Here is a 20,810-nt window from a genome sequence, read left to right as displayed (position 1 = left end):
TGCCTCTCTCTTCCGCGCCGAGTGAACCCGAGGTGTCCTCGTCCTGATCCAGATAGATTTCCCCCCCCCTTCCTCCTCTCTTTTTTTTTTCTTTTTTTTTTTCCCCCCTCCCCTCCTCTTCCCGGCTCTGCTTTTTTTTTTTTTTTTGGGGGGGGGTGGGGGGGGCGGGGGGTGTGTGGAAATTTGTCAAGGTCATTCCGTGGATTTAATATTTTTTGTGTGTGTGTGCCGCTCGCCCCACCGCCACCCAGCCTTGCTCTGTGGATTATCATCGCCCTGGATCCGAGGGTCTGAACAGCAGGATTTTTGTTGTTGTTGTTGTTGATTTTTATTAATTTTTATTATTATTTTTAATTATTATTATTAATTTTTTAAGGGCTCCGGGGTTTGCAGAGGGGAAGCGGTGAGTTGGAGGGGGGCGACTTTTCTCTTCCCCCCCCCCCCCCCCCCCCCCGCGCCCCCTCCCTCCCGCCCCCACACCCCCCCTTCTCCCCGCGCCCGGCCTTCTTTTTTTATTTTTTTTTAATTTTTAATTATTTTTATTATTATTATTATTTTTAAAATTTTGTTTTGATTTGCTTCTTCTTCGGCAATGGATGGGAAAATCCGGCAGAGCCGGAGGTCGAGGTCGCAGCGGGACCGCGTGCGGCGGCGGGAGGCGGCGGCCCGCGACCCGCGGAACCAGAGCCCTTCCTCGGGCTCCGAGAAGGAGCCGAGCCCCGGCAAGGAGAACGGCGGCCAGAACTGCACCGCCCCGCGGGGGCCGCCGCCCGCCGCCCGCGCCGCCCGGCCCCCGCGCCGCCGCCGCCGCGAGTCCAGCTCCCAGGAGGAGGACCTGATCGATGGCTTCGCCATAGCCAGCTTCAACACCCTGGAAGCGCTGGAGGTAAGAGGGGAGAAGGGGCGGGGGGGGTCTTCCCTCCTGCGAAGCCGGGGGGAGGGGGGGGGGGGGGGGAATAATTAAAAAAAAAAAAAATAACCAAACCCAACCTGAAAAAGGAAGCGCGGCGCTTTCAGCCTGCTGAATTTTGCAAATAGCAATTAACGTGCATTAATCCTGGTGTCAGCCCGGAGGGAGCTCGGGGCTGCGGGCAGGAGGGTGGCGAGCCAGCCCGGCTGCTGGCAACTTGCGTGTCCTCCCCCCTTTTCCTTGTGTCCCCCCCCTTCTCCCTCCGGCTGGCGTTAACTATCACTTAGGGCAAGTCAAACGTTTGTTTGGGGGGTTTTAATTGTCTGATGGAGGGGCTGCAAAATATTCCCGTCGTGTTGGGATGGTCCGGTATTGTTGTGAATGGTGGAGCTTCTCCCTCCCCCCCCCCCCCCCCCCCCCCGGCTCGGGGAGTTTGTGTTTGCATTGCCAAAATGTTACTTTATCTGTCTCCGGAGATTGTTAGCAAATGGCTAGTGTTTGACATTTTGTGGAAAAGAGATGTTTAAATGGATAATAATCCCTTGGTTGTAATTCCCATTTTTGAAGTAATTGAACAAATTCTTCATCTCTTGTTGACTGTACGTATTTTTCTGGTGTTAATAGGCTGGCAAAAAATATTGCTTGTCTAACTTATTACAAACAATATTTGCTGAGCAAATACCGCCTGCCTTGTCTGAGCTAAGTTAAGCAGAGCAGGAAATTTAATATTTTCAGAGGGGCATTGACAAACTAAGACTTTGGCTTTTGATTTTTGTTTTGTTTGTGTACGAGGGGAAGAAGTGAGTTGTCAAGAGAAAGCACCTACCAAGTCACTTGATGGGCATAATAACGTGAATTCCCAGTAAATATGAGCAATCCTGGTGCCTTTGCCCACTGTCTTTGTCACAGCATGGTAAAAAACGTGGGCAAAGTTTTGGGTGCTCTCCCTGCTTCAGATTTCCTGTCACTCGTGTACCTATTAACCCGCCTGGCAGTGACGAAGGCTGCTGTGCGGGCTAATGAATAATCTCAGATTTGTCCTGGGATCTCTAACATCTTTGGCTCAAGCTTTGAGATCCCATTTTGTTTGTGGGTTTCGCGTCTCCCCAGCCCTCCTGCCACACAGGCCTCTGAGCTCCGGTGCCATCGTGGCTGTCGGGAGTTTTTTGCTGATAGAACCAACTTCTTAAAGTCCCAGAGATGGTGCCACGGAGGTGGCAGCAGTGGCCTTGACCATTTACCTTGGTGTCAGGGTGACAAAACCTTTGCTCGGGGAGCCTGGGCTTGTGCTCGGGGGGGGGATGCTGAACCCAGCAATGTGCAGGTACCGGAGTGGTTTGTGTTAGCTTGGCCATGGCTGTTCTTTGGCCTTTTGCGGCATCGTTTGTGGGGTGTTGTCCTAACAGGAAAGGCAACTGCTTTGTCTACGCAGAACTGATAATGAGCGAGTGATCCACTTTCGTGCGCCTCTGAGACAAGCCACAGACCTGTCTGTACCACCTTTTTTTTTTGTTTTTCTTGGGCATGCTCTTAGTCAAATATGCATCAGCAGATAGGTCCAATTAAACCCCTCAGTCTCTACTGAGCTGTCAGTGAAGAAAGTAAAATTCATCTTCCTGCAGAAATTTTCTACCATGATGAGCACATTATCAGGAAATAGAATTCAAATGACAGTGCAGTCCCTCCAGGGCTGACGGGGAAAACTCCGGGTTCTTCAAATGGGATAAGCCTTGTTATCAAATCAACCAAACCGTAACCTTGATAATGGGATGCACGAGGACAGAAGGTGACCTTAAACTTCTGCCACCCCCACAGTACATCTGTCTGTGGAAGCACTTGTGTTTTTTCTTTAAAATAAAAATAAAAAAATTATATATGAGTCTTCGCAAAACTGTCCCCTTTCAATTCAAACTCTTGCAAAACACATCAGTACCACCTGAAATTAATTGATTTTTACTGTGTTTACCAGCACGCAAGAGAATGTGTGCACCTCAGCATCTCTTATGGCAGTTGGCACCTCAGAGGGGGTAGTGTGAGCAGAATTCCCGTTTCCTTCAGGTGCTGAACGAGAAGGTGTGTTGTACCCGAGGTTCTCGGAGAGCCCTGATGATGGTGTGCCTTTCGTAAATCCCAGAAACATTAAAAAGGAGAAAATACTCTGCATTGTGTGGATTTTTCCATGCAGCACTGCCTTTGACCACGGGTGATGTGTGGCAGATTTGATGCAGGAGCAAGGGAAAGGGATTATTAAGGTGAAACTCCTTTAAAAAGCAACATATGCCCATGTAAATGACTGAAACGGCAGGGTCATTTTGTGTGGTGTGGAGCTGTGTTCTCTAGTGAACTCGACCGCAACAAGTAGTTTTCTTCTGTTTCGGGCAAGATTTGCATTTTCGTGTGTATTTGTTCTTAAAATCTGCTGTGATGATATTTGGAAAATAAATAAGAATTGAAACCTATGTTCGTGAGGGGTGGGAGCAGGAATAAAAGTGAGTAGGCAGCCTAGGGACAGTACTGAACGAAAAGTCTGTTTTATTTAATATCTAATCCTAAAAGGAGCTTTTGTTGTGTATATTGTAGTTTGTTGTGATCCTTTTGTGTGTTGTTCTTCGAGGTTTGTTTGTCCCTTGATGTTACAGTGGTCTGTGATTATGTTTAATAGGTTAGCTAAGCTTCGGGCTTTCCCTTGGAGACTAAATTTCTCAATGGTTAGGCAGAACTTAATGGTGGAAGCATTTGGGAGATGTAAGGTGGTTTTTTGTTTGTTTCTCTTGTTATCTCAAGATATTTTGAATTCCCCACTGAGGAAAATTCTCACCACTGCTGTTCCTGTAAATAAAGCGTACTTCATAGAATAAATATATATGTGTATATATTCTTCCTTCTTGTTGACCTGGGGGTGTGAGCAGTTAAGGTTAATACTGGCGCATGGCTTTATGAAGTCTCCTTTAGCTCTTTGGTATGAATTTTAAGCGTTCTGGATTTTGATTTAACTCATGTGGCAATGTTTCCTTTGGCAGTTGTCATCTGAAAATATTGCATCTTGTTTCTGTGATACTTATTTGTGAGTTAAAGATCCCCTATCCTACCATCTTTCACATAAAGACAGATCTGATTATATATAATTTCTTTAATTAAGGGGGGGAAGAAAGCCCACAGACAGATCAGCAGCAGCCACTTTCTCTGCATAAGAAATTAAAACTTCTCCTTTCCCATCCTTCCCCTGAATATTCTTGTATAAATCTGGCTCCAACACAGGTTATGTGCAGCTGATGTGTGTGTATAGTGGTGGTGTTTTGTGTTTTTTTTAATACCCAGCCACTGAACACAGCTTTGGAGTTAACACCCTGGAAGCTTAGTGTGCCCTGACCTGCTGGCTTGGGTGGTCAGCAGGACGGGCGGCTACTGGGAAACTGGAGAAGGTGACGGTGCTGCCCAGGAGATGGTTCCCATGCTGGGAGGGGGAGGGGGGGGGGGGGCAGAAAAGCCATCGGGCTGAGAAATGGGGGATTTCTTGCCACCTTCCGAAATGAATGGCATGTATGTGAGCATGTGTGTATATTCATTACGTTCAGGCGAAGCTGCTAATTATTCTTGAAGGTGATTGGTGAATCAGAGCGAGAGAATCTAAATGAGTGAGTCGGTAGTTGAGGGCTCTCTCTGATCATAGCTGTTCCTTTCAAGTATGAAAAACAGCGCTAAAAGGGAACTTCATCAGAATGTTAATGAATGTGATCTTTGAGAGCAATTGTTCTCCCAAAGTGGTTGTAAAGACAAGGGGTTGTGTTTTCTTTTTGGCTGTTGTTTATCATTTTTACAGATTCCAGCAAAGCTTTGGAACGCTGTATGGAAATTTTAGCTTTCCTGGTGTGCGTGTATGGCTTTTTTAGGAATGTTTTGACCTATTTATAGAATGGTGTGGAGAATCTGCTCACAAATGTGTATGGAGTGAGGTGTTGTCCAGAAGCAGATCCCGGTGCTGGAGAGAGGCCGACCGTGGCTCCGTGTGGGTGGTGCTGAGGCTGCGGTGCTGCCCGTATGCGCCAAACTGCGTCTGGTTGCAGACCTGAAGGAGACCAACGCTTTCCCCAGTCTTTTTTTTTTTTGTTCCTATCCGGGGGGTCTGTCAGGGCTAAACAGCAGTCCCTTCTCTGCAGTTTGCACTTGAGTGGAGCAGAGTTTAGGAAGCCTAATGATGATAGTAGACTGCTGGACACAATCCATAAGTTCTTCAGCGTTATCTTGATAAGGCTGTTTTCACATGTGTGTTGTACACTGTACTGTTACTGTTGCTCTGATCTCACAGTGATAAGAAAACCAGTGTATTTAACTGCAGCTTCCTGTTCCAAAGGTTTTGTGCTGGTTCCACTGACCTAGCTATGTAACTTCTCATTTATCATCACAGTTTTGTATATGTACTTTGCAGCTTAGTTTTTTTCCATAGCTAGTCCTATGTTTTAAAACAAGTTTCTAGATGTTTAAGTATTTTTCCCTTCTACTTAATTGTCAAGCGATGGTGTATCGAGTTAGTGTTTCTGATGGCCGGTTATTCCTTTAAAAAAGTGTGTTTAACCTCAGGAAAGCTGATGATTTTCTGGATGGTGCTCTAAGGGCTCTAAATGCCTTTTGGTTTTCCCGAAGGCTTGTTAGTCTCCATTGATTTGTTCTCCTAGCTGTTGATTTTTTGGCATCTTGTCTGAAGCAAGTACTTAAGGTATTTTTGTTGTTGTTAGGGAATAAGAGGTGGTTAATGCAGAGCTAAAACCGAGGGGTGAGCGCTGGAAAGCCTGAAGTATCCGCTCGGTTGCCCGAGGGGAGCTTGGTTCCCTGCAGACCGTGGTGGGGTGGTGGGTGGTGATGAGGAGGGATCCAGCTCTGCTGGTGGAGCCGGAGATCTTAACCTCACCAGGATCTGCGGGTGGTTTGGGCACAGGGGAGCGAGCTGCATGGCAGGAGCAACGCGTCCAGCCCCGACCAGGGTGATGCCTGCAGCCTGGGTCAGGCCACTGCTCCTGCGTTTAAAGTGCCCGCAGTGGCATCGGAGAAAGGGAACAGCTCGCGTACCTGAGACTTGGCTGTGAAAATCTCAACGCAGCTCAGGGGTCACCCTCATCCCTACCAGAGGTCTCATTTTTAGCTCAGAATGCACTTGACTCTGTCTGTCTGGAGTTTTTGAAAGATCTCTTAATATCTTACCTACTTTTTCCAAAATAGTTTCCTGTAGCATAACTGCTCAGTCTTTCTTCAGCAGTCTGAAACCTGGGGTAAAACGTGAGATGAAGCTTGCTGAAATGTCAGTGGGACCTACTGCCACAGAGAATTCCAGAAGATAAATTATAATGAATTAAAAAAAATGTGACTATATCATATTTAGGAAATGTAAGGTACTCTGTATTGCCCAGATAAGAGATATTTTTTTTTTTTTTGTAAAAGGGATGTGATAAATTTAGTTCCATTTCACCCCAATAATAGATTATATTGATTCCAAATTAATGTTCACTTGCAGTAGTGCATTTGACTTCTTGTCTAGTAAGTACTGAACACTTTACTGTTATCCCAGTGTGATAATGAGATGCACTTTTTACTGTTTATCTCAATTATTTCACAGAGCGGAGACTGACTATCACAATGTTACTTTCTGGGAAAGTAAGGGTGAACAAGGTAGGAGGAGACCAGCCTGGCCTATTTCACTTTGTTTCTTTGCTGGATTCCTGCTTGCTCTGCAGAAGAGCTGATGTACCTATCGTACAACCCTACCTCTTTAAAAATCCATACAGGTACAGAGATACAGTGCCTGCACTGGAGACAGTTACACTGATATAAAAGTTTTGGGGTGGTTTTTTTTTTTTTTTTTTTTTTTTCCTCTCTGTATCCTCCTGCTTTCTGTTTCTCAGTGGAAGGTGTTGCATTCTCCAGGCTGCTCCCCCTGCACCAGGCTTAGCTGGACCTGGTGGGCTTTGTGTGTGTATAGATCCTAAACCAGTGCGCACCTTGGCTGGAAAGTGCTCCTGAAATGTGCTTATTGCTGTGTCTGGTCTGTGTCCCGGTGGTATGAGTCACGGAGAACATCCCGCAGCCGGTGCTTGAGAGCGAACGGTATCAGCAGAACTGAAACACTGTGTCCTGCTTGATGCAATATTTTATTTTTTTAAATAAAGAGTTGAAATACAGTGCGTAGGACGTGCGTCGTAGTGTTAGCTGTATGTGAACATCCAGCTGTAAGTGAGAACAATTTCCAATTCACTGCACTTTAATGCCTCCAGTTTATCACGGTAAAGGTATAAAAGAGTTTTATGTAGGTGAAGTGGCTCTTGCTGTTTAAATATCTTCTGGCTCTGCGGTGTGCAGCACAACGGGGGCTGTGACCGCTCCAGCCCTGCTCCTCGCGTGGAGAAGAGAGTCAGAGCACTGTTTTACCGGCCCTGTTCCATCTCCTTGAAAAATAGTCTCTTTTCCAAAACGAGCAAAGAATACTGTTCAGGTGCTGAAAGGAGAATCAGTCTTTACGCCATTAATTGAAAATGTTTAAAGTGGAGGAGAGGGTTAAACAGCTCCTGAGCTGCCTGGGCAAAAACCTGCCTTTAGTTGTCGGTCCAGTTCCTCTGGTGCAAGGAATTGTGTAAGCTGGGCAGGAACAGCCAGGCCAGCAGATACATCGAGCCCTAATGACAGGCAAATGGGTGCATGTCAATTTTTGTAGCTTAATTATTTTGCACTGAGTGACTGGATCCCAAAGTTCAGAAATTCCTGGTGAGGAGGAGCGCAGGGGCAGCTGTGTGCTGGTGTGATCCAAGATGAACGGAGAGCCTTTCCGATGTAGCTCTGTCTTGCTTCGAGCCAAAAAGGGACTAAACTTGAACAAAAGTTGCATCTGCAAGGTCAGTGGTTGGCATGGATAAGGGGATTGAAGGGATCAAAATGATTTCCCTGCACTACTGGCTGCAAAACATGGGCTTATGGCACCATTCCTGTCTCTCCCTTTGTGCTCAGAGCAAAGCTTTTTAAATCTTGTACTGGCTATCTATAGTTGTGCCACACAAACCTGGCAATTTGAAGTCAAATGTTCTATTTTGGGGACTGCCAGGCACTGTGCTTGGGCTCCTCTCCTCTGTCCACAGCCTGCCTTGCTCTCTTCTGGACAGGTTGTGATAAAGAGAAAATACATATATGTATATATGTTGCACTTGCGCCTGTAGTCTAAATGGGACGTTTATAGTGTTCGTGGTTGGATATCATCACATTTTCTTCCTCTCCAACAGATGTTCTTTCTAGCTTTGTAAAAATATGACTGTAATTGTTTGGTGAGGTTTTTTTTTTTTCCAATTTTAAATATAGATTGATTTACTCTGATGCTAGCGTATCCCTGATCTAGCCTGTACTTAGTGAGGAGATGCTTAGGTTAGGAGGAAGTGTGCAGCCCAAGTTGGGAAACAAATCGTGATCATTTTGGGCCTCTGGCTATCCAGCAGGCTCTGGCGTGGTGATGGACACCAAGGTCATTTCTGTAACACTCCTGTTGTTTTGTGAGGCTGTAGTGTCTTTCCTGGTGGCTCTTATTTCTACAGAGGAGCCAAAACCCCAAAGAATTTTAAGGGAAGAAATGTCTCGAGCCTTACAGTGACATCAAGTGCATCAGCTAATAAATGTGTTATTGCTGTTGATTTTTTGGTGGCTCATGTCTCTTGCAGTGCTGTCAAAGAGGATGCACAGCTTCTTTACTCCACTTAGCCTGAGCACATACTTGCACTCAGGGGGAGCGAGACTCAAGGTAGTGTGCAGCTAAGAGATGTTTATGGAATCAGTCAAACTTGATATAAAATAATTACGGTGTTTTGACAGCTTGTTAATAACTTGCAACCATTGGAAGAAATGGAATTACAGCGTTCTTGGTCCTTGATGGAACCTTGGCATTTCTTTCAGATTGTAAAATTAAAGAAAAAATGTGAAAGCCATTAAAATAGTTGGACGTGGTGCCTGGGAAAAATGATGGGCTGCTTAATTGAAAAAATGCTTCATTCCGGTTGAAGTTCATTGCATTTCAGTTCTGCCCACTTCCCTGTATCTGTAATGGAGAAGGAAGAGGGCTGATGCCCCCAAAGTCTGTCTAGGAGAGGGTTTGGGGTGTCGCTCGGCTCTCCACCTTATCTGTGAATGAAGTGGAAGGAAATCCTAGTGCGTGTTAGACATGAGAGAAACGTCTTGTCACCTGTAATGACTAAAATCCCCTGAAGTGTTGCCAGCGTGTACTTTAGGAATCATATAATTATATGATTATTGAAAGAGACATAAAAGACCTCATGGCAAAAACCTTAGAAAGGGGGAGGGAGGGAATCTGTATGCAAATGAAGATACACAGAATTTGCTGTCTCTCTTTTCTAGTTATTTTTCAGCCCAAAGCTCAGTAATTGCTTTTATGGGGATTACTTAATAAAACTGGGGCATGCAAAGGAGGGAGAAATTGTTTATGCTGCGTCACAGGGCTGGCTTGCAATCCTGTGGAGTTGGAGTAAAAAATGCATTTTTAAAGGTAAAACTGCAAAGTGGGTTTTCTGCTAACAGAAAATAGCTATTTGTTGTAATGTTATCCTACAATAAAAGTGTTTTGTGGTCTGGCGGTTAGCAGAGGGGTCCGGAAGTCATGATAACGGGGTTTTCTTCTGACTCCGCCACAAGTTTCCTATCTGAGCTCCGGGCAAGTCCTTTCATTGCTGCCTGCGTCACCTTGGCCCCCGGTGCCATTGCTGGGGTGCCCGAGGGGAGGCTGGATTTGCTGCTCGGGGAAACTCTTGTCACCCCTCTGACCTGAAGGAACCGTTCGCTCGTCTTTCAACCCTGGTACGTGTGACTTGGAACGCGGGTTGCGTTCGAGCAGGAGGTTATGGGAGAGCCTTGGATGAAGGAGCTGCTGATGCCGTTGGTGTTTGGGAGCTGCGGCAGTGTTCCCTGTGTTATGGGGTGGAGATGCTCCCAGGGACGGGTTTTGCATGGGTGCGACCACGGCACGCTGTGACGCTGCTCGTGGCCAGGTGCTGGATGCTATAAAGGGGAGCAGGTATGTGCATTGGTGCCTGCTGCCTCACTTGTCGCTTGGATAGCTGCAGCCAGAGGGGAAATCTGCCCATGTGAACTGCTGGTGAACCGTTTTCCCCTCCGGCCCACCTCAGGTTTGTGTCTGGTGTGTGTCTCTCACCTGGGATGTACCGACCGGTGTGATGCCTCATGGAGCGTCCGGGGCTCTGGGTACCGTTGCAAGTGTCTGTCTGGTGTGAGATTTTCCCCAGCTTTGCTTCTCTATCTCTTCTCACACTTAATAACCAGACCTTGACTTAGGGCTTCTTAAGTTCTGGGCTTCGTCAGGCCTTACTGATGCTCTGGATTTATAAACTTGCTTCTCGGAGAAGCACTTGTTCATGCGTTTACTAGGAAACTCTCCTGATGCAGAACAGACCCATATCTTGAGAGGTTTTGTTGCAAGATAGGCAAAAACCTCCTTCCTTTTTTTCTCAGACTTAAGTAAAGCACTTGGTGTGTTTTTAAAAAAAAAAAAAAAAAAAAAAAAAAAAAGAGGGGGGGGAACTCCTCCATACTGCTATTAGTGTCGAGTTACTGAATATTTTGCAAGATCTCTCCAGGAAAAAAGGATACCATTTACTCTGGTATTCTAGTTTGAAGCTAAATAGTACCAAGTTGTGATATGAGTTCGCTAATGTGATTTTTAGCTGAAAATGACAATGGTTTTCCAACCAGATGGATTCTATAATTCGCCTGCTATCAGCTCATCCATCAAACTCTGCAGATGTCTCTATGTTCATTCTAATGTGCACGTGGTACAGTTGTTGATTACATCAAACAAACTGATAACCCTGTTCAAGCCTTATAAGCGCTCTCCGGGCAGCCCATGGTGCATGTGTTGTTGGTGGTGGGTGTTTGCAGGTTGGCCCCGCAGGTATGAGGTGGGAGCTGGGAGCTTAGCTACTTCTTCAGATCCTTTTCATTGCTATGGAGATGGCCACGTCTGTGGGTTCAACGCAGCTTGTGTGGAGAGAACCATTTTGAGATGACTTCGATACAGGCGCTGATGTTTCCGATGCTGGCTGTTATCGGGGAGAGGGTTAATGAAACAGAAACGAGAGCCTCTGGGCTGCGCATGGTCTGTAACTTGATTTCATACAGCTCATGACTTCTCTTCCACATCAGTGGATGACACCAAGGCACATAGGGTACGTGACTTAGAAATTAAAATTTTATCTGTGTCTAGGCAAAAGTGCTTGCAGGGCTCGAGCAGAAGGAGGTTCCCATGCTCGTACAGTCATCTGTACAAGTTTTAGGCTTTTTGCAAGAAAAGATGATCTTTTTAGCAGCTGTTGGATAGAAGGTTGCGTAGAGCCTTGTGTTAACATCACACCCGATTGCTTCAGAGAATGAGCGTGTGCTTTGGCAGGTGTAGGACATGCCATTTCCAAACCAGAGGTTATGAACTGCTGCAAGATGTGCCTGTGCAAACTGGTGTAAACTCCCAGGTGGTACCTCAGATAAAAACTATGTGTAGTTTGTCTTCTTGATAGGTTCCCAAGAATTATTTCTGAAGTTGGTCCTTTTTGTAAAAACAAACAAACAAACAAACTTTTTACACAAGCCATTTCCAGACAGAGCATCTTTGGTTTCTTAGCTTCAGACAAGTTGTGTCCTGAGAAATACAGGACTGGGCTGTGAAGTCTCTGCGCATATCACACTGTTTTCCTCCCCCCGGGAGGAGAGCTTGGGGTTGTCATCACCGGGCTTATGAAGTTCCTGGTCTCTAGGCAGGTACTGCTTTTGTGCTGCAGCTTTGAGGCAAGCCACGCTACTAGGTTTTAAGATCTTAAAATTATTTCTCTTGATTATTGAAACCCAGCGTGTTGCTCGGATGAAGCAGGCGCGTGTGGGTTTCCAGGGGAGGGTGTTCCAGGCTGCCCCTTGGACAGGAGCGAGGTCTCTGCTGGTTTCCTCATCAGTGCTTCCTGGTCAAAATAGATCAGTGGATTTTCTTTACCGCTGCCAAAATAAATGCTGCAGACAATCCAGGGCCAGGAATGTCATCATCATGGGGTTGCTGAGTTTCTGCCTGAAGGTCAGCTAGCTGTGACTGTTACTAAATAGCTGTTTGCTGATGTGCTCCTGGTCTGCGCTCCCACACCACGGCTGGTTGCGCGTCTTCAGTGTAGCACTTGGCATAGAGATGTGTGGCTCAAACAGGAGCATGTTTCATGATACTTCTCTGTACCGTTGTAAGGTTGGTACCACCTGTAAAGTTATTAATTTGACATCAAAAAGGACAGGATGTAAATTGCTGGTGTTTATATCTGTGTTAAGAACAATTGCTCTTCATCTGAAGTCAGATTATTTGGTGTATTTAATGGTTCATGTGTATTACCAGAGAGATTGGTCCTTTCTTTTTAACACTTATGTAGCAATTGGCAGATTTTACTTCCACCACTTACTGTGGTAGCTTGGAGATGAGAGATGTGTGAGCTGTACTGGCAGGACCGCAAGACAACCAGTGTGTGCTGGGCAGTGTTGAGACACAAGCAAGGAGTTACAGTAAAATGGGTAAACCCAAACTTCTGTGTTAAACTTCAGCCCAACTGAGTGCAGCTTTCAGGGGGTGTCAGATCTGGGCTGAATGGAAATGGGCAACAAAACCCACTCGGAAGCTGCTGGTGGGCTGTGCTGCTGTGGGACCGGAGCCAGAGGGCTCCGGCCGTCCCCCCGGTAGTGTCACCCACTTCCCTGGGGTGGCCGTCCTCCGTAGCGGTGGCGAGGCGGCCAGCACCTGGGAACGGTCTTGTGAAGTACGGTGAGAAGCTGTAACACCGTAGGGCTGGTAAATGGGCCGCTTCTGGTGGTGCGTTTCCTGCAAGTAAATAAAGCTTGCTGTCGTTTGGGGTTTTCCTTGGTTTGATTTTTGTGTAATTCTGATTTTCTGCTAATTACTGGTAGATGAATTTTCACAGTCTCAGTGTGCTCACCTGGGCAAAAAGGAGCAGGTACTGACGAGGGAGAATAGATTTTTTTTTTTTTTTTTTTTTTTTTTTGGTCTCAAGTGATAGATGAGTTCTTTTTGTTCTTTTCAATCTCTCTCCTTTTGTGCATGAGTGTGTTAAAATTCCCATTCCCTGTTTATAAATGTTTAGCAGATGAAGTCACTGGTGTTTTTCCTAGTATTACCTTTGTGATGTTCAGAACATAAGCAAAATGTGATTCTTTGCTCAGTCTCTGCTGAATACTGTAGGAATAATGAGTCTGTGCCTAGCGTAAACCCAGACGCAAGAAGCATGCCAATAAGAATACAGATTGGGGGGGCAGGGGGCGAGCAGGGAATACAAAGTGTAGCTTATTTTTACCAATTTTGCTCGAGCATCCTTGTACACATTTTGGGGTTGGGAAGGGGTTAATCATGGTGTAAGGCTGGCCTCTCTGATGGATGGCAGGGAGCAGAATGTGAGTGTGGGGATCTCCCTTCCCCCATGGTGGAGAGATGCTCTGGGGAGGTGACAGCTTGTGGTGGTTTAACCGGTTTGCTGCTGGGAGTGAAAAAGCATGGGGAAAAAAATAAATCGGCTGTCTTTGTGTCTTCATGGCGGTCAAGCCTTGTCGCAAAGAGTAAATGCTGGTGTCTTGCAGTGTATCCTGATGCTGGTGAAAGGAACAGAAAGAGGCTAGAGTTTTTCCTGACCCATGAATCAACATCCCATTGCTTGTGCTTCCCAGGCAGCTCCCAAACTAGAAATATTCAAATGTATTTTTCTGGGGCTGCAGTTACCTTTCAAGAAGGTCAGAATTTGGGTTGCAGCTGAATTATAAGGTAAAACCTTAGCGGTGATGTACAGGAATCTTTTTTTATCTTTTTTTTTTTTTTTTGTTAAGACTCTCGTTCTTCTAATAATATGTTGTCAAGCTGTAAAGCTGAATGAACTTTAAATATCATCTGTGTTTAACAGCATTTAATCTTTCTGTTTTCTATTTTGTTCAGCTTGAACAAAGAAATAGCGTTGTGTTGTCTTTAGACTATGGTAATTGAAATGGTTTGTCTCTATTTTTAAGTAAAGAATGAGAATTTGGGCGCCTCTATACTTAGTGCTACTCCTTTTAATGTTGAAAGTTCATCCTGTTTTCCCACTTTTCTTACTGTTGATTTTCTAAACAGCATCTAAAAATGTGTATCTAAAAGACCTAATTAGTGTTGATATTTCAGTACCTGGGCTTTTTTTAATAGACCACCACAGCACTAAATGTGAAGGAAATTTAATGTATATCCAAAGTGAATGTGTGCAATTTTAATTGGGAGTGGGGCAAGAAGCGACCGTAAAACTTCAGGCTGAATTATTTGTTGGTGCCATACTTGTCCTGTGTTCCGTGTGCCCCGTGGAGGGAAGGGGGGAAAAATGGCATTTAATTATTGCTTAAGTAATACCTTACTTGCTTAGCTTTGTGATTTTTGGAAAAATCTTCCTAGGCAAACACATCCTGGCTGGGGCAGATATCTGTTTGGTTGATATTATTTTAAGTCTGATAAAGCATTGTTCGCACCTTCTTGGAATGTAATACAGGAATAAACGGGAAACCCAATCTCCTTAGCCCCGCATGTGGCACAGGCAGGCCGTGCTCTGACACGGGGATTTATTTCATGCATGGTGGCCTAGACACGAAACAAATGTGTAGAAAAGGGAATTATGTAAAATTGAAAGTGACAATTATGCAAACATTCCAGTTGAGGAAGAAGTAAATTCTTCTCTCTTTCCATGTGCTCAGCTTCATCGCTAACGAGCAGCCTGTTGGGGGTTTTGGGCTGTGTGTTTGTATCTGTCCTATCTCTCATCTCAGCTGCTTCTTGTTTCATTTTCTTTCTTTTTTTTTTTTTTTTTTTGTTTGACCTTATTTTCCCTTTTGTTCCATGCAGTCATTCAATCTTTGTACTGCGGGGTTTGTTTACCTTGCCAGAGAAAATGTTAGCACCCTTCCATTTAGGAGCCCGGGGCATCCGTCCTCAGCCCCTTTGGGGATGGGAACATGGTGACTGACAGGGTCCAAACCTTTTCATTCAATTTTTTTTTTATTTTTTTTAAAGGGAGGGGAAGCTGGTGAGAGAAGAAACAAGCTGTGAAAATGGCTCTGTATTTAGACAGACGCCCTTGTTCAAAAAGCTAAATGACTTGGTCTTCCACGCTGCTTGGTAATTCCCACGCTTGCAGAAATAGGGAGAAGGAGCTGAGGCTGTGACCGCTTTAATCTGACATAAGCGCGTGTTTTTGCTGAAGGGGATGGTCCTTTCCTGCCCTGACTGCGTGTCCCGATTACCTCCCGTGTGCCAGTGTTAGCGTTTATGCTGCCAGGAAAACTGATTCCCTGGTTCCCTGATCTGGCTCGCTGCGCGGCCATGCAAATGCCCTTCGACGTAGGGGAGAGGGGACTGCGCAGCAGATGTGTATTGATTAAAGAAACCCTGCAAATATGGCCTGAGCTTTTGTAGCAGGATTACAGCTGCATGTTCGTTACGTGTTTTCGGTCATCATCTGATCTGATGACATCGGCCCACTGAAACGGGTGGTGTAAAATGATGATGGTGCTGGAATGACTCTTTCGAGGCTGGTTGCGGTTGAGCTTGTGAAGTTGGCATGATGTGGTCAAATACGGGGAAGTGGGGAGTGACTGAGGGTAGAAAGGATTACTTGGGAAGATAAAAGCTCACTTGCAACTTAATTGCTCTGAAACCCCAGTTTCTACCTTATTTTTGCTGATTAGTTTAAATGTGTCAGGGAGAAAGAAGAGACAAGCTTTTGTTTGTGCTTGGTGGAGATGCTTGGAGTGGGTGAGGTATCTAACCCTGTTGATGGCAGAATGTTAAAAGTAGTTCAGTCTGTAAATGGCCTTTATAGCTCAGTTTGCACCAGAATTTTTTCTCTTTAGCCTTCTGTTCTTTTCTTCTCCTTTCTTTCTAAACTGCTTCCTGTGCAGGTGTTGTATAAAGGAGAAGCAGCCTGTATTGGATATTAAATCCAAAGAGTGGGGGAAGAAGCAACTCTTCTCATCAGTGTCGTTTTCCCTGCTGTAAACCCACGGACGGATTGAAGAGTATGTTGGGAGGATAAGATCAGCGTTTGAGCCCAGCTAAACGCTGGCTCTGCTGCCCAAAATGGTTTTAATGGAGGCTGGTTCTGTGGGGAGGGTGAAAAAATTGCATATGAATTGTGCAAATTTCTAAATAAAAAGCATTTAATTGCATTAAAAGAGGGGGAGGGACCCTCTTGTGTGCGCATCGGAGACTTCAGTCAGCATAAGTAACCTCTGTGGCACAGTAGTCATTGACCTTGTCAAATCGTGCCATTGGAGGTCATGTGTGGTGAAGTGGGTTGCCACAGGGGATTAGCACATCTGGGCAGAGGGTTTTACATCTGAGCGTGCATGCCGAATCCCATCTCCAGCAGCACATATGGATTCATCAGAAAATGCAAGGAGAGAGGGGATGGGGAAGCACCTGCCAGAAATGCATGGGAGAAACTGTCTGGAGCCAGGGGCTGTCTTGACCCCAGTTGCAGGAGGAGGGACAGTTGGTTACGCTCTGGTCTCCCAGCTCTAACGAGATGACAGACTTGAAGTTTAACTGTAAGAAACATGCAGGCTTCCTTCGGTAATCTCATAATTAGCTAATCTTGGACACAGGACTGTGGTTTTTTTGGCCTGTTTTACCCTATAGTTTCACATGTACAAACGTTCTTTTACACCCTTCCTACAAATGTTGGTTTGGTATGAGCAGGTACAGCTTTGGGCAGGTGGGAGGCAGATTTGCTTGTGTACTTTTTAAGGTCAAGCACTTGCATTGTAGGCTGAAAATATGAATAGAGGATAATGTTTGTTATAAATCTCAGAAGATAAGAAATGATATGACAGTGGTATATTGACTGCTATGTAGGACTTAACACTTACTGTTGAGATTAATGAAGATATTAGGCCCATTTCACAGATGGGAATGCCTGAAGCACAGGGAAAATGAATAATTACTAGCAACTGATCCATTTGCCCTGTGCCTAGAGGGGAGAATATTCGAGGCTTTAACATCCCTGCTTTGTTGAAGTGTTTAATAGAAAGCTTGCTGGCATGGCATCCTTGAAGTCTGAGCATTTGAGTGTGAGCTTTTATACAGACCTGTTCTGCTTTGCCTCCTATATTCTTCTACGTTTCTGCCATAGTTGATGTAATTTCATATCCCATGAAGAAGGTATTAAAAGGAAATTATCAATACTTCCAGCAGGAAGATAGTTGGTATCTGAGTAGGTAAAAGTGGTGTTAAAGTTGAAGCTAGCTAGTGTTTGCCAGTAAGGGAAATCATTTGTCTCTGATTTCCATTGCCTCCTGGATGTGGGGAGAAATGACTAAGGCTTTGTTCCTGCCTTAATTGTGAGGACCTGGCATGAAGCTGTAGTTACTAAAAGACTAAATGGTGATAGGGTTTTATGGTTGTGCTAAATTTTTGTTATGCAGGAAAACGTGAGAGTTCTTCAAAGTTATGATTTTTAGAAAGTACTGCTTGAATAATGTCAGGAAAAGGATGCTGAAGGACGGTTTTTGAAGGTACTCTGTTTAGGAGAGAGTGCCTGTCCTGACGGACAGTCAGGCTCGCAAGTGGCATTGGTGACACGCAGCAGAGATGCAACCCACGCTGGGGTTTTCAGCACTGGAGGCTTCTAAGGCTTCTTCAGAGGCTATGCAGTTCCCTACAAAGACATGTTTAAGACTGCAGGGAGGGGTTGCGGTTTTCCTAGTCACATCTAGAAGTTGTCCCTTGACTTCCCGCTGGGGACTGCGGGGCACAGATGAAAGTCTGGACTTGAGTTGCAGCGCTGGTGCAGCCGTGGACGGAGCCTGAGTTCTCCCGCGTCCTACTTTGTTACAGTTCTTACTGTGCCGTATTGCATCCGAAATATTAGGTAGGACTTGGGGAATTAAGTGGCGCAATTATGAAGTGGATGAAAAAAACACTTATGTGGTGGCTGTGATAGATTAGTCATTTTGTACCTCCAAATAGCCAATTATTCCTCTGACTGGCTTTTATCTGACCAATTTGCATGTGCAGTCATGGTAACTGGTTTGCAGATTAGGGGCAGAATTTCACGTGGATCTGATGTCGCGTTTTGGTCTCGTACGCTTGGTGCTCCCTGGAAGCAAAATGCACGGACGAAGGATTCTGTGTAAGTGATTACCATTAGCTGCTTTGTATTTTTTTCACTTTCAAAGCCTTTTCACACTTGAAGGAAACAAGATGGCCCACTTTTATTGTAGTCTTTTTTTTTTTCTTTCTTTCTTTTTTCTTTTTTTTTTTTTTTTTTTTTTTTTAATATCTGACAGGCCGATGTAAAGTGGTCCCAGCTCTGTAGAAGCTGCAGCACAGATTTCATTTGTATTGGCGTTCTCGGCTGCGTAGTTTGAGAACACATTGTTTGAGGGCTGGGAGCTTGCTGGAGCTGCAGTGTATTTCAGAAGAGATATGAAAGGGGAAAAAAAAAAAAAGAGCTGGAGGAAAGAAGGAAAAATAAACTGAAGCAGCATGGAGTGTCCAAGGGTGAAATCTTGCTTCGCTAAAGCCAGTGTCAAAACTCTGTCTTCGCTGGAGCCACGTTTCCATGTCTGCCCTCTGATTTTGATCTGAACTCCACTGGTGTGCTGAAAATTAACAAAACGGTAATAGATTTAATATCGCACATCTAGACAGCTAAGTGAAATCTTAATTTGAAGAACATTAATTATTCAGGTAACTGGATTTTGCTAGTAGGTTAAATATAAGCTCTGGTTCTGTTGCGGGTTTGTGTTAATTTAGTGTGCTGTGGACTTTGCAGAATCTCTGATATGATCAGTCTTTGAAGTGGAGAAACGGTCTAAAAATATTTGCCAACAGCCAGCTAGCATTTTAAAAGCTTCATTTGCTTCAAATAAGCAAGCCTTTTTAAAAAACAAACAAAAACTGGTTTGAAAGTGCAAGAATAACAAGATACTTTTTTTAAAAACTTTTTTTTTTGTATGGGCTCCAGCAACTCAGCTGTAGTTACCTTGGTCTCCAGTGCTGCTAAAGACAAATTAAGCTAATAAAACAGTATCTTACAACATCATAGCAAATAAATTAGCTAATCTGTATGCAAGTTTCTTGCTATGCCAAATGTAAACTGCTTAAGAATTTCCTCTCTTGATGAGCGGTGGAGGTTTTTATAAATGTAACCTTTTCAAGGGTCTGTACAACAATGCCTTGTCAAGCGTTCAGCAGTCTTCTCCTGGGTTCATGGAATAAAGATTGTGTGTTGAGAAGTATTTTAAGGAAATGATGTATTTATTTTCTCCGAAGTGACAGCATAATCTTAAACTGATAATAAATTTGTACTTGAGAAGGCGGTTGTATCTGCCTGTCCTCCCATGGCATTACCCAACTTCATCGGTAGCTGAAGGAGTTCCTTGTTTTGCATCAAATACTAATCATGTACTAGCTGTAATAAAGTGCGTGTGCCTGCACACGCATCAACGAGCATATGTGTTTTCTTTCTTCTGTGCACTTAAAGTTGGATCTGCCTTAAGTTTCTTGTAAACTCCTGTTTGTTCCTTTGCCTGTTCTTTTGGGACTGACCCCTGATGGTACCGTACATTTTTTGAACAGAGCAGCATCTCTGAAGTCTCCTGGTCTTGTATAAAACTGCTGTTCAAATAATTATGGGAGCACGAGCACCTATTTTTAAGTTCTGTGAGCTGTTTAAACTTGTGACGCTTTTCCTGTCCTGCTTGTTGAACATAAGTGTGTAAGTTTTATTAAAACTGGGGGGCAAATTTACTTTTTACAAATATTTTCTCTGTGGTAGCTGCTCAAGAGCCTCTCCAAAGTGGTTACAGCATAGCTTGGGGGGGGGCTGGAAAAATCAGAGTTGAAAATTGGGGCATGTCACTTTTTTTCCCCGTCTAGATAAGTTATTTAATCTCTGTCCCTCTGTTTCTCCTGTAAAACAAGGATAACTTATCTCTCAGTACTTCTCCTGCTTAGTAGTTGTAAACTCTGCATGCAGGATTTTTTGATAGGAAGTACATTAAGATTAAAGTACATGGTGTTTTTTCTGAAGAGTTTGAGGATGAAATTTATAGGCAACCGTAAGCTGTGTGTTTGTTTATGATAAAATTGGGAGATGAAGTATAAAGGAACAGACGCTGGTACTGGCCGTGTAACTTGCAGCTTTACATTACAAACAGGCTCTTGTTTGTGGTGATAAAGGCAAGAAATCCACTGTATTCTACTAGCTACAAATAGTTACATGGGGTAGAGCTTTTCACTCTGTAAAGATGAGCTTTTCGTCATTCTCAAATCACTCTTGGCTGTTTCTGTTTAAAGGCCCTTCTCTCCACCTGTTCAGGAACTGTACATTTTTGTTACAGTAAGAGTAAGAAGCATCTTTCGCTGCTGAACATCTTTCAGCTGTCGCTGTTCTCTCCTCCCCGACTTTCTTCTATATTCTCAGGATTTAGTTTGTGAAATTCCCCCCCCCCCCCCCCAGTCCTTTGGCTGAATCAGTTGGAAAGTGCAGGCAGCAACGTAGCAAGGCGATGGCTTGCTCTCTGTCATCACTTTTTCCCCCACTGACTGTTCCCTGCCTCTCCCTGGTTCTGTAAAAGGCTTGTGAATCCCTCCCTTCTCCCGAGCCCACGCCGACAGGGTGCTGAGGTCCCCGAGAGCCTCGCAATTCTGTCCCCTGCATGCTACCCTTGGGATTCTGGCATCTCACCTGCCGGAGCTACGCCAAGTGCAATAGAAACCCTGCTGTATGTGCACAGGGGGTTACTTTTCTTTTTTCCTCCACCCCCAACTCTTCTGGATATATTGTGTAAGTATTGAGGT

General features: G+C 44.7%; 1 protein-coding gene across 1 annotated transcript in view; it reads left to right on the top strand.

Annotated features, from left to right (window-relative positions):
• The first annotated feature begins 545 nt into the window (after positions 1-545).
• Positions 546-20,810, top strand: part of FBRSL1 (fibrosin like 1) — a 547,710-nt gene continuing 527,445 nt past the window's right edge. The window contains exon 1 of the mRNA XM_082491594.1: positions 546-886. Coding sequence (XP_082347720.1) covers positions 593-886 — 294 coding nt within the window. The 5' untranslated portion in view covers positions 546-592. The remainder of the gene's footprint in view (positions 887-20,810) is intronic.

This window comes from Vanellus vanellus (assembly GCF_965231255.1).
Source record: "Vanellus vanellus genome assembly, chromosome: 16".
In the NCBI taxonomy this organism is placed as follows: domain Eukaryota; kingdom Metazoa; phylum Chordata; class Aves; order Charadriiformes; family Charadriidae; genus Vanellus; species Vanellus vanellus.
Note: the sequence above shows the minus strand (reverse complement) of the source record. Positions and strands in the feature narration are given on the sequence as shown.